At 36.5% G+C, this 14,188-nt stretch overlaps 2 protein-coding genes across 2 annotated transcripts; one reads left to right on the top strand and one right to left on the bottom strand.

Moving 5' to 3' along the window:
• The first annotated feature begins 592 nt into the window (after nt 1-592).
• LOC114718330 (uncharacterized) lies at nt 593-7,936 on the top strand. Its single transcript, XM_028903617.1, has 12 exons — nt 593-1,043; nt 1,574-1,612; nt 1,759-1,877; nt 2,312-2,424; nt 2,534-2,892; nt 3,752-3,820; nt 4,027-4,101; nt 4,726-5,081; nt 5,171-5,260; nt 5,714-5,783; nt 6,917-7,113; nt 7,448-7,936. The coding sequence occupies exons 1-12, from the start codon at nt 630-632 to the stop codon at nt 7,707-7,709; spliced, it is 2,163 nt and encodes a 720-aa protein (XP_028759450.1). The 5' UTR covers nt 593-629; the 3' UTR covers nt 7,710-7,936.
• A 1,450-nt stretch (nt 7,937-9,386) lies between these two features.
• LOC114718347 (disease resistance protein RPM1-like) lies at nt 9,387-12,905 on the bottom strand. The gene is made up of 2 exons (XM_028903647.1): nt 12,292-12,905; nt 9,387-12,003 (listed from the first exon to the last, which is right to left on the bottom strand). Exons 1-2 carry the CDS (start codon nt 12,734-12,736, stop codon nt 9,596-9,598), a joined length of 2,853 nt encoding a protein of 950 aa, XP_028759480.1. The 5' UTR covers nt 12,737-12,905; the 3' UTR covers nt 9,387-9,595.
• Between the last annotated feature and the right edge of the window lie 1,283 nt (nt 12,906-14,188).

Below are 14,188 nucleotides of genomic sequence, written 5' to 3'. Positions count from 1 at the left end.
AATGTTGCAACTTTTTTTGGGAATAAGACCAAATAATATTAAGAAGTTAAGAGTTTTACATAGTACACTAAATTAAAGTGCAAATAGAATTGCTAAAGAAGCTAAGAAAAGAAGCTAAAGACACGACTTTAATAGATATGTGAGAAAAATCCTAAAATAATGACAAATTTCCTACTAGGTTATAAGCAGACAATAATGACTTGTATCTTGTATCTATTAACGTTTTATTTGGAATCACGATTATAAACACGTTTTATGTAAGTTGAGATAACTCTTTTTGTATATTTATAAGCTATTTCAATCCAAATAGGTCTTAATTCAGAGTTGTGAATTTAAAAAAGTTCAGCTTTAGAACACAGTGAGAAATGGCAGTCCCATTGATTCCTGAGAACTTATTAGAAGGTCACGACAACATACGATGCCTTCACAAAAAATGTGTAACTTAAGGGCGAAGAGGGTGTAATTTAGAAGTCGCAGGCCCATAAAAGAATACAATTAAAATAGACTTTTTTAAGAAAAGAATTCGAAAGACAGGGACAGTGCAAACTAGGAAGGGCCGAAACTTCACCATATGCCCTCACTGCTCCGAGGCCGCGAAGTGAACTTCGAAAAATCGAGCAAAGACGAAGATGATGGATGAGAGTGAAGACGTATTCGAAGATTGGGAAGACGCTTTCTTGGACCAATTAATCCAGGTGGAAGAACTTGCTCTCTCTTCTATTGCAAAACCAAGTTCCAATCCTCCTCATTCCCATAATCCTCCTCCTCCGCCTCCTCCGACCTCTTCATTCACTTCGCACGCCCCTTCACAACCGCCTCAATCACGCCGCCACCACCTCCAACAACCGCCGCATTCTTTCGCGGCTTCTTCCTCCTATAATGATGTTAGTTACTCGCCCCCACGAGAGCTCTCTCAAAGGAGCACGGATTTTGATTCTTTTCAACACTCTCCGAGTCGCCCTGCAAAATGCCCTTCTCTTGCGGTTGCTCCGATTGCACGACGACCCGATAAAGACAAAGATGATGAAATCGAGCGGTTAAAGGTGAGGCTTGCTTTGTCCTTGGGTAACAAACAAACTGATGTATTGGCTTTGAACGAATTGTTGTATCGCGTGCACAATCAGGGAACTTGTGCATGGATGATAATGAGTTGTTGATTGTATATGTTGTTGAATTCTACTTATTGGTGGGTCTCATGGTGGCGGTTCTTGCACGCGGTCCCTCGTTACTGTTTGTATTAACCATTAGCCTTAGGAAGCCTGAGAAAGCCAGTTAAATATGTTTCATGGCTCTCTGTAAGTCTAAGTCATCTTCTTTTTCAGACCGCAGTCTCCACCAGAAAACATTTGAATGAACATTGCCTGAATAGTTGGCTTGGAAAGAGCTTCTATTTCTGATCATTTTTTATGTCTTAGTTTTATTTTTGGCAATTTGCCTATGACAAAGGAAGGAAAAGGAACCATTCCATACTACATACACCTTTAGATTAGGTCAATCACTTCGATTTGTTAAAATTCACTCAAGCTTTTCTTACACTGAATCATTTGTGCTAATTGGTTGATGGTAAAATCAGAGGGAGCTTGGACAAGCATCGAAGCAGCTTGCTCTCCTGGTATGTTGGCGTATCAATATAAATTCACTGTTTTTATTTGCTGATGCAACATTCTTTTCTTTTTTCCCACTGTACTTTTACAGATGGTTTAAGGATCTCTAACTCAGTAAGATGTTTGGATTCCGTAAATAACTATACACCTTCAGGAAAAGGAGTGTCTTGAATTAAAGAAACAAAGAGAAAAGAAAGATGAGCAGCTCAAGTTTGTGGCTTCAAAGAATGAAGAAGAAAATGAATATGCGAACCAGTCAAAGAGTATAAACATGTGAGTCAAACATATGGTTTCCTTTCTAATCTTTATCTACTAATGTTCCTATCCTGCAGTTCTGGTTACTGAATAGGAAACTGTTGGAAAGGAATAGCCAGCTTGTCAGTCAGTAATCTTTTAGTTGAAGCTTAAAATAATGAGTTATGACATACTTTCTAGTTTTCCTCTGACGACTGGGGGATATTCATTTGTAGGTTTGTGTCATATATTGATGATCTAACGTGAAAGCGTGTGGAACTTATTATAGATAGCCACCAAAAGTTGTATTTTAATGAATGCTCTTTAAAATAAGAGACCACTTTAGATTTTAAAATGAATGCATGAGTTGACTTATTTATTAGTTCAGACTGAATTTAGTCCTTGAAAAGATGAGTGACCTGTCAAGAATGACCTGTAATTATTAATATTTGTGTTAATATGTTTTCTTGTAGCATCTGTACAAATTCTAATGATCATGATGGCAGGGAATGGAGAAATCTTGCTTCAGATCGTCATGGCATCTCTCAAAAAATTCACAATAGACAACCTTCAAAAGTGCAGGCTGGTAAGGCATGAGAAGAGTCCCTCCTTCCCTTTCAGATGACGTTTTTTGTTAGTTTCTGACATGGCCTTGTCATGATTTATTTATTTATATTTTGTTTTTTTGGTGGTAGCTGGGTCTAATTATAAAGCTACAGGAGTTCAGACAGACATAGACACTCAGAAGGAAGCTCAAAATATTCTGAATGATGATGTGCCGGCTTGTCTTGAACTTTCTGAGAAGTTGCTGGCAATTTGGGGCTCATCGGGTGAACAAAAGCTAGGAAGCAACGTGACATCCAAATTGCTTGTGGGCTGTCAACGAGATTTTCATATTCTTTTTGGGTTGATGCCCATAAATCTACCCTCTAAAATAACAACCAAATTTCTTACAGATATAAGTTCTTCTGGAGTAGCATTGCAGTATATGAAGGACTGTTTTCATACTCCAGAAGCAATAAAAGTGTCACAACTCTACCATATGTTGACAAAGGTAGCTGGTCAACTTTGTGTTTGTGCATTTTTCTAAAGCAGCAGTTTATACTTTATCTCACATGGTCATGCATTTTTTCAAATGGAGGTTTTTTATACTGCAGAAGTAGTTTGTTTGAAAAATGATGTGAGTCTAGAACTTGCTGTTCATCAGTATTTCTTTAATGGTTTGATCTCCAAATTGTGAGTTTTGAATTTGGGTTCTTGGCATTGTGATAGTTTAGAATGAAAGAGGGGATTTTTGTGATCGGTAATTAATTCAATGAGTTCATCATCACTGAATTTAACTCATACATACATAGAAAGCACTATGTTCTACACATTATAATTGCAGATAAATTTCAATTGAACCCCTATAAATGTGAATGTCACATGCTATTGAGAAATGCCAATATGAGAATTTAGATGGAGATTAGTGCTGGCGTATGGGATTTTCTACGGATTGGGCTGGTCTGAAGTTGATACTAGACTTTGGCATTGGTTTATGCCTTACCTTTTTTAATGCCTTTTACATGAATATTTAAATTCATGTTTCAACTAAGTCACTATCACAAATGGTGGTCTTATAGTGTCAAAGCTTCCCTTAACAGTAGGTGCTGTTCATTAGGTTTGACTGCGCTTTTTTTGGGCACGAAAACTAGTGCATAATCAATGGCTTGAAATTGTAGACGGTTTTCGGTTTCCCAATGCTTAGAATATCATTTTTATTCCAGATCATTGATTTGGTTTCAAGATGCTTGGACGTTTAAGAGCTCAACCACTGAGTTATTTATACATGTCATGGATTCGCTCACATTAAACATGTTTATCGCAACAAGTATGGTTGTTGGTTCTAATCCAATTGTTGATTTGTATTGCAGATAACTGAAGGGACAGCTGTGTTGGAAACTTTGTTTGAACCATTACTTGACCTTTGTAGTGTTAAAAATGTAAGTATTTCTAGACTGGATTGTGAATAAATGTTAAAATTTCCTCTTGTTCACAAGCTCAGAATTGACAAGTCCTTTGGTTATGCTTGATTACATTACCACGTTGGTTTCTTAAGTTAACTGTTTTTGTATTTTAATAGGTGTTCTTTTCCTCTTATTTTCTCCTCAATGTATAGACTTTGACAAATTTATTGCTTTCACCACAGGTTGTTGTTGTCCATAGCTCTCTATGCATACTGCATACTTATCTGAAACTCCTACTGGAATTGGAAAATTACTCCGTAAGAAGGTATGCCTCATTTTGGGTTATTTGTTCTGTTGCTTTTATTAAAATTGCATTGCTTTTGCATATCATCATAAGGTTACAGTTTCAATTAATCACTTTTTTCTTTATCTGTATCATGATAATTATAATTTATTTTACTTGGTGTTTACAGAAACTTAAAGACGATGATTTAAAAGTTTTGAGGGGGAATCTACATATCTATGTATTCTCTGTAAAATATAAAATTTATATGAACATGCACTATACATAAGCTATAAATGGTGCAGCTCATCTCAAATTTTGGACAAAAAGCACCCTTAATCTAGTGAGATGTTAATTTGTTAAGATCTTTTTAGATTTAGTCATGCTGCTTGCCAAAAACACTGCTGAACCCAACTGATTAACAATTCATTTTCCTTTGATTTGACATTTACGTAATCAACACAAATTTCTTTTCTGTAAGCTAGTGTCTTATTCTTTTTGTCTTCTTCCCCTAAAAAAGAAAAGGAAACTAGGGAAAGGGAGTCTAGGGTTGGTTATAAGCTAGTGCATGGGCTTTATGTCTTGTTTAGTCACTCATTTTTTCCCTTCGTTTTTGTTTAATTCCTGTTCTTATGAACTTTTGATTTGATCTTTCCAGTGCACTTTACTCAGGGACAATGTGCTTGTTGAGGGAGTTTGCTTGGAGAACAATATTGTTGATTCTTGTGGACCTGAACTTGCGAAAGATGAAAAAAACTCTTATATGCACACCAATGAGACATCTCATGCAGGGTGCGATCAGCTCCAGCCAGAATTGTTTGATGTAGGAATGCTGAGCAAAAGAAGGTGTTTGAACCATCGGAGTTCCTTGCAGCCTCAAATAGATTGGGTTTATCTTTTTGAAGTAATGCATCATATTGCTATGAAGATGACGGAGGAAAGTGTGAGAGTGGAAGCTGTATCCATCATGAATGTGATACTTCTAAGAAGTAATGCTTACATTGATAGGGAGCGGTAAGCTTTTGAGGTTGTACTATCATCTGAAAGTTTTGATGAAATTGTATGAAAAATGTCAATGGGACCTGAAATTTGTGGCCATACAGGTTCGGACAGAAAATGGCATTTGACACCATTTCACAGTTGCTTAAAAGGGATGTTGGGTTACGTGTGAAACAGCATGCCCTGAGACTTTTGTACCTACTTTTAAATTGTAAGTTTGCACCTTTGTTATTATGGAAAGCTACATAGGTTGATGCTAGTGTCCTTTTTTTGGGGTCATTAGTTTTTATTTTGTTTGTGCTATTCTTTAGCTATTATAATGAAAGTGATTTAATGAAAACCTGTCATTTACTTGTTCTGATTTGTTGAATCAAGAGAGACAAAACACAGTGATTATTTGCCCACTACTAGCTTGGATGTTATATAAATTTCCAAATCTCAATAAATCTTAGCTATTTCAGCACCCACCCCCTTAAAAAAAAAAAAAAAAGCAAATTAACTTCAACTCCTAGTGTGGATACACCCAATCTTATGATTTTCAAACAAGTCATTTTGTGTTAAAGGTCCAAAACTACTGGTTACTTTCTGTTGTGGTTGCAAAGAGGGAGAGTGCGCTAGTGCCATGGATGACAATACATCTACCTCAGGTTCCCCAAATTCAATATCATTCTTCAAGGTTTGGCAGATTGTGTTGCATCCCATGGAAGTGGATTACAGGTAAGCTTGTTCACTGAGAAGCCCATTTTGTCCATGAATTATTTTGATATATCAAATCAATAATCAAATTATAAAAATTTTCTTGTTATTTTTCCAAAAAATGCTTGTATCGAGCGTGGGTCTTGGTCTCTGTGCATCTGAAATAGGGGCAAAGAGAAAATCATTTATTTGCTTCTGGGTTGCTCAAGGGGCTTCTGGTGAGAAAATTTAAAAATACTTTAGCTCTGCTGCCACCAATCACCTTACTGTTATATTACTCTTTCTAGGATACAATCAGCATAGCTCATTGATTGCTACCTAGTAGAGAAGAGTGTGGGAAATGAGAATTCAGGGGAGTGGGTGCATCAATGAAATAAGGTTTATTGAGAAATTATGCTATGATATGTACGGGCACATTGATATCTGGCATGTGGTTGCATGATTGGAACTGCAGTTGCAGCCCATACGTTTAGTCATTTATAGTGATGATTAACTGCTATACTTGTTTATTATTTAATAAAATGCGACCACTTGTTTCATTTGGGGAAAAAAAATACATTAAGACGAATTTTAGTACTGATAGGACCTTTAACCAAAAACTTCCGAACCCTTCCTATATCAACAACCGATTGACACGCGAAGATAAAATTAAGAGCTAAAATACAATTACATTCAGAGATAAAACACAACTCTGATACATATACAGACACACAAATGGAACTGACACAGGAAGGATAATGATTACAGCTTCAGATTACTACACAACAGATAACCAACAGAAGATACAAGTCACACACACATATACTACAAATCCTCTAAAACAAAACGGGTTTGCCAAACTTTCAAGAGGTTTGTACTCCGCCCAAACGCCCAAACCACACTTCCAAATTTCTTCTCTGCCTTAAACCTTCCCTGCGCTTCATTTTTATATATCCCACTGACATCCATCCATTCATCGCGATTCCCTTATTTTTCTCCTCTGTTTTCTGCTTTTTCTGACTTCTAAACCTTCGTTTTCCTTTGGACCAATATATCCTTATTTTCTGTCTTTTTGCCCCTCGCCTATGGCCCTCTCTACATGTTCTAGTGGCACTGGGAGTTGGGTCATATCAAATACCGAATATAACTTAAAATTTATGCTCTTGTAATTTTAGGTGTTGAAACTACGCCGAAATGCTATTCTTGTGCTGGCATTCCTTGCATCGTCTGGAAAAGCTGGCTTTGACATTCTTGTCGGTCATCGGCTCTCCAGAGGAACAAACTATCTGTTGCTGATTTTGCAAGTACTGGCATCACAGGTTGATCAAGAAGCTAAAGCTGTTGAGGAGCTGCCAGAGATTTTCAGGGAGAGGTAATAATATCATAGGTGATGGGAAACCGGATACAAACTTGAAAACTGTTTGTCCTCCTCCTTTTGCATTGATAATTTTCCTTTTACTTTCTTGGAAAGATCTTCAATGTTACTTAACCTTCCCTGAGATTAATTTCTATAGTTCTGTGAAGTTCATGCATTTGTTTAAAATGAATAAAATGCTATTGCTTCCTATTACTCTTCCGGAGAAGTTTAGATTAAGATATTGATAAAATCCTGGCTTTCTTTTCATTAGATTCACATTTTTCACATTTAAGTGCCAAGAATTTCTGCGTTTGGTTTCCTTTGACTCAATTGAGCAATTTGTTCTCAGGACATTTCTGATGCGGGAGATACTAATATTGCTCAACAGGCTAGTGTCCAGTCCTTCATACTCTGCCACCGTCTTGCAAGTTTTAACAAGGACCAGAGATATGGCCAGCTTAACAATTGATGTTGCAAACAGATTGTCCTGGAAATGTAGGACAATGAAGGGACATAACAGCATGGTAAATCATACAAGAGAAACCGAAATCGTTGATCTGGGCCGTGTCTTTAAGAAAAGGGTATTCACATATTTAGGGGATGACTTCTAGTAGTGTTTCTCCCCTGATAATTTTGTATCCATATTATATGGACCTGCGATAAGAGCGGTGCAGAGCGGTTTGGCTAACTGGGCACTATAATTTTTGATGGATTAGCAGATAACATGTAGTTGCAATCTGCAATGTGCCCTATAGAAAATTTTGACTAGTCAATGTTCATAATTTGGTCGTCCGCAGTGGTATCTTTACGTGAATGAAAGAATTCTTGTCTGAGCTTATCACGAGACTTCTAGCAACATATACGACATGGTTTCTGGTTTCGGTTTAGAATAAGTTAGTTCGATCTGTGGACTAGTTCAGTTTGACTTAATTTGTTGATATTTTATCTACATTTCACTCAAGACGTTACATATTCTAAATTACAAAGTCCAAACCACGAGTGAAAAGAAAAAGGTAAGACTTCTTCTGTTACAAAAAAGTAACTTAAATGACTGCGTAATTGAGATGCACCTGTTTATCCAAGCATGTAACGTGGTTAACGTCCTATTTTCCTTTGCTGGCAAAACAGAGTCCAAGCCCAACAATGGAATTTACTAAAGAAAGGTCGTGGGGCAGAAACTATCATTGTACTTTAAATAGAGGCTTGATTAGATTATTCAAATTGATCAAAGAAAATCTGAGTGTTCTTCTGAATAAAAATCAAATTAGCTAATAGGTCTAGAGAAGAATTCTGTTTCCTATAAGTATAAAGGATCCTTTTTCTTTTTTGGCTTCACAATAGAATGCTACTACTCAGAGACGAAACACAGCTCCAAGGAGAGAAGCAAACAAAACAGAAACAGCGACAGAGGAATACAGTGCAAGAAACGACACAGCAAAACAGCAAGGAAAACAAAAAGAAACAAGGTCCGGGAAAAAAGCAGAACCAAAAAAAAAAAAAAAAAAAAAAAAAAAAACAAAGAAAAGCTGCCACTTCTAATCAAAGGATCCTTTAATGAACCTTTGGAGAATATGCTGTCCAACTTAGAGGATGTTTAGATGTAAATCAAACCATGATTTTAAAAGTGCTTTTACGGTTTACGAAATAAATATGTGGAGGAGTTTGTCTCGTTTTACAGAAAAGTGCTTCTTAGAAGCACTTTTAAGCATTCCCAAGCACCCCCTTAGTATTAAGTAAATTGCTTAACACGACAACCATAATTTCTGAGTTGTTTTCTATAATAATTTTGTTGCACCCAGTCTTTTTGACCATCTTCGATTTAGTTTGTCATCTTGTGTAGAAGATTAAGGAGCAAAAAATAATGAAACAACACGACAGAGAAATTAGAATGCCACGGTTGGCATTTCAAAGTCAAGAACGAAAGACGAAACCATCTTGTGGAAGTAAAGAACAGTGCAATCATTCTTCAAAATTTTTAGATGTCTGTAAGGTAGGAAATACTTAAATAGTTTTGTCATCTGAAGGTAAATAGGCCCTCCAGACTCTGTCTTGACTTCCTCACTCATAGGGTATAGCCCCTGACACCTATTAATTGTGTTACCTAGAGTTTTGATCATTTATTATACTTTAGCAGTAACTGAATCCAAAACATAAATTCATTCTTGCAAATTAATAAGGCAAATTTTGCTGTGTTTTGTGAGGATCAAGTCACATCGCCAAACTCAAGGGAAGAAAATAAATGGATGCATCATTGCATCGCCAGTCAGCTTATAGTGCAGTCCATCCAGAGTCAGAACAAAAAAGAAGTATGGGATTTATTCATTGAATTTACAAGTCCATTACACTCCGCAGAATTATGATAACAGATACAATGAGTCTTCTGTTAAATCTTAGATGAAGGTGAACTAAAACATAAACCTTTATTTGATGATCTGGCTTCTGTGCAATGTGATTTACAGATATGAGACTTAGCAATTGTATATAATGCAATCTGCAATCACACTTTCCATAGATTGCGATGTTCATGGCTTCTCATGACAATACCTGATCGAGGAGAACTCTCTTTGAAACCCTCTAATGTATAAACATCCCAACCACCGTCTCTCCAGTAGGTGAAATAGACTTCTGGTATGTGTGCTATTTTCCAGTGATCTTCCCCTCTTCCATCTGGATATAATGTCATGATCAGTTCATCAGGCATATCGAAAAACTCAAGGACTTTTAGCTTAGTCAAGTATTGTATGCCTGATGGCACATTCTTTAGCAGTCTACAGCGCTGGATGATAAGCTTTTCCAGGCAAGGCATTGCACCCTCCTCCACATTCACCTGTCTGAGTTCATCAAACTTGTCAAGACCTAAAACCTTAAGCTTCTTGAACTTTCCAGATTTGAAACACAGTATGTGGCCATCACAAACTTGAAGGAGTTCAAGATGTGCAAGGTTGGGTAAATCCTGAAGATATACCAATGGATCATGTTTTAAATTGCTCCATTTCAGAAATAGCTTGACCAGGCTGTGGAGTGAAGGTATCCATTTTGGTAGCTCATCCAGGTGTCCTGACAAATACAAGCGCTGAAGAAATGGATGAGGTGAGGATAGGAACCTTAGATCAATGGCCTTATTCTTACCCTCTGAGGTAACTGAGAGTGCACGTAAATTAGTTAACCTCTCAATCGATGAACAGAAAGCCCTGCCATCTTCCTCTCTTAGCTTCAAGATGCCTAGCTTCCTCAATTGAGTTAGCCCTTCTAGCTGCTTTATTGTAGTGCTGCTGCATTGATCTACCTCTATGAAACAAAGTTTCTGTAGTGACTGTAGATTTCCTATCTCATGGAAGGCCTTAAAACCACATTTGGAATGGAACTTTGCATAACTTCTTACTTTGGAGCGATGATGATATACCAGGAGATGGCGAAGTTTGTGAAGATTTGTTATGTCTGCAGGAAATTCTGTGACAGAACTGTATTTGACATCCAGTGTTTCTAGCTTCTGCAACTTCCCAATACAACTTGGAATGATTTTCACCTCTGTTTTTCTTAAACTCAGATACTTCAAATGATATAGGTTAGTTATTTGTACTGGAAACTTCCTCAAAGGTGCTTTTTCAAGATCTAAAACATTAAGCAATCTAAAACCACCTGGAAACAATTTGTGAAGGGACAATTTCTCTGCAACTCCAAACATGAAAAGGGAACGAAGTTGGGAAACAGACCTTTGATGCTGTCCTTTTGGCAATGAACTAAACACTGAAAGGCGTCGAGTCCTTTCTGGCCATGCTGCACTTTTCTCTTTGACAATGGCCGCAAAGTTTTGATCTTTGGATTTCAAAATGAGGATTTCTCTCAGAAGGGCATGGATGCGGAGGGTTTTGACTCTTCCATCTGATGTTGTCTTTGCTACTTGTATCAAGTTCCTGTTCAAAAGCTCCTTGAGATAATCCTCTGCAACTTCTTCGACTGTTCTTCCTTCTTTGGCTTCAATGAATCCTTCTGCTATCCATAACCGAATCAATCTCATCCGCTTAATCAGATAGGCCTCAGGGAAGATGCTCAAGTACAAGATACAGTGCTTCAACTGGTGAGGCAAATCACTGAAACTGAGACCAAGTACTTTCTTCAAATTATCAAGCTTATCATTGCCTTGAATTTCAGCTCCAATGCTGCGGCAAATCATGTCCCATTCATCTATGGCGCACCTGTCTTTTGTAGCCAAAATACCACTGAGGGCCACAATTGCAAGGGGAAGACCCTCACATTTTCTCAAGATACTCTTGCATATGCACACCAAATATGAGGGGCATGAATGATCAGGAAATGTTTTTCTGCAAAATAGATCCCAAGCTTCCTCTTCTGGCAAACATTGCATGTTATAGACCTTGCCTTTGGATTCAAAGCTGGACATATAGGCTAAATCAGTTTTTCTTGTGGTGATCATAATTCTGCTGCTGCAATTGTTGTTAGGCAATGCATATTTGACAGCTTCCCATTCATACATGTGCCACATATCATCAAACACCACCAGATATCTCCTTCTCTCCAGCAACTTCTTGATAATCCCCTTCAACTTAACGGTGCTCATGCTTTCCAAGCCTCTTGGAACTGGCTGTCTTATTTCGTAAAAAAGTTGTTCAACTGTGTCTTTAAGAAGTTCCTCAGTACTAGAAGATTGAGAAACAGTAATCCAGACACAGGTTTTGAAATGTCTTTTTACTTCTGGGTCATCATATACTTTCTTCACCAAGGTTGTCTTCCCCAGTCCTCCCATTCCAGTTACAGAAATTACTCTGCGGCTGGAACAACCTGTAACCAACCACTGGATGAACTTATTTTTACGTCTGCCTATGCCCACTAGATCATTATTGTCCAGGAGAAGAGCATCCCCTCTTTGATCATTCCATGTGTTATCTGCTTAATAAGATAGTTTAGCATACTATTCTTACAAATGAAGTGTTAATATCAGCAAACACGCCTCCCCTTTAGCATAGTACTAGCTTTCAGAACCTAAAACTAATCGATGAAACTTCTACAAATCAACCAGCTAACCCCAAAGGCTTGAGTTGTTGAGAGAATTAAAAAAAAAAAAAAAAAAATCCAAAGATGGGTTTTAATGTTTTATCTAACACCATATTTATCCCCCTTTTCCCTGATGAACAAACAAAATCTTCAAAAGTCAAAGGGGGTTAAATCCAGTACCTGCAGAAATGGAATTTGAAGCATGAACAGAAGCTTCATATCTACTGATGAATCTCCGGTGCTCTGACAAAATATTTCTCATTCGGCAATCCATGTCTTTCAATTCAGAGGCGATCCGATATCGAGCTTTCATGTTTCTGATACAGCAAGAAATCTTCCTAAGAGAAACAGAGAATCCATCTGAGTGATTATGTATCTGAAGAAGCTCTAATTCATCCAGAAGATCTTCAGTCTCGTGAACAGCATCTCTCACTTGCCTAACCCAAATTTTGAGCTCCTCATCACCGTCTTCCAAATCATCTGGATCCCTTAACAAGGATCTGATCAGCTCCAATCTATCTTTCTGGTGCTCCACATCTTCTCCAACCCTTGTGAACAATTTAAATTCGCTTTCAAAGAAGGGCATAAGCTTTTCAAGAAGATAATTCACTGCTCTTTCTGCCATTCTTTCTTACTTTTCTAGATTAGTGACATTTTCCCCTGCAAGTTCAAAGCAGACTAGCAGAAAGATATTGCTCGTTGCTTAGTAAAACTCAGACTTGTTGGCTTTATATATAATCTTGATAATCTTCTGGTTGTTTTAATTTTCCAAAGAGTGACATTATAACGACATCTTTTGTTTCGCATACTCTGATTGGTTACCCAGAGAATAATTTATGATTTATAACATAGAAAAAGATAAACAATTTTCCATCTTCTCTTGAGAGGGGAAAAAAACAAAACTATATACCACTGCATCACAGGTGGACAAGGAACCAGCAAACACGATAAAGAAACATAATTTACTCCGAAAAAGACATTATTGAACATTAAAATAACTGACTTTTTTAAGGGTTGCTGACTCGCTTTTAGCTTGATGAGCAAGAAACGTGTGGAGTGTAAAAAAGGGCATTTCCACAAGCTTACGCTTTTGTTCAGAGAACTAATTAAAGCTTAAAAAATTATGTCTAATGCAAAAGAAACGCCAAAAAGTTCATATAATAGTATAATATTAAAGTGGAAAAGTATGCCTAAAGATCAATATTATAAGTTAGTGACAAGTAAGAATCTTAAATTTTTAGAATCATTGACGAAGGTTCTTCTCTTAAAAAAATGTGTAATGATGTAAAATGGCTATGAGACAAATAACTTATCTTGTTTATTAATTACGTTCAGGGAATTCAGTAGAAGAAACAAAAAGACATTTCATAGTCACATATGAGAAATTTCAAACTGCTGAATTTTCTATATATGACTATCAAATTTCCTTTATTTTAGTATTAAATTTCTTTTGTCTCACTCTTAAAAGACATAAATTATTATTCCCGGGGACATTAAATCATTACAAATTAAGGACCTTCCTCTAGAATAATTTTTTTAAAAAAAATTAAGGTTCTTATATATAAATATGTTATCATGTTTTTAAACAAAATTCTCCCCTGTTACTTGCTTCTAACTAATTCTTCTATTTGTCGTTTACATGAGGACTGATATGTCTGTTTAGGCTCTTTTAGCACGCAAACTATTAAAAATTGAAAAAAAGATTGACCAATTTTAAATAATAATACAAGTAGACGTTATATGTCTCATTTTCTTTAATATTAGAAATCGTATAAATATTATTGGTATAGGGAACTTAGAGAAAAAACCTAAGTTGATTACAACTGTGGATTGCGTTTAAAATATTATTGGTATGGAGACCTGGGATAATAAATGATAGAAGATGTGAAATAATAAAAAGAGTTGGGAAAACAAGAAATAATAAAATTAGATGCTACGAAAAATAAAACTAGAACAAAAAAGATAAGAAAACCATGAGGAGATAATAAGATAAATTTTCGATGCGGCCGGCAATGGGACTAAGGTATAATCTATTTATAAGTATATAGGCTTATAAATTTATAATAAAGAAGATAAT

This window comes from Neltuma alba, unplaced genomic scaffold (assembly GCF_004799145.2).
Source record: "Neltuma alba isolate B1F8T4 unplaced genomic scaffold, ASM479914v2 tig00011831_pilon, whole genome shotgun sequence".
In the NCBI taxonomy this organism is placed as follows: domain Eukaryota; kingdom Viridiplantae; phylum Streptophyta; class Magnoliopsida; order Fabales; family Fabaceae; genus Neltuma; species Neltuma alba.
This window is presented reverse-complemented; position numbering and strand designations above follow the sequence as displayed.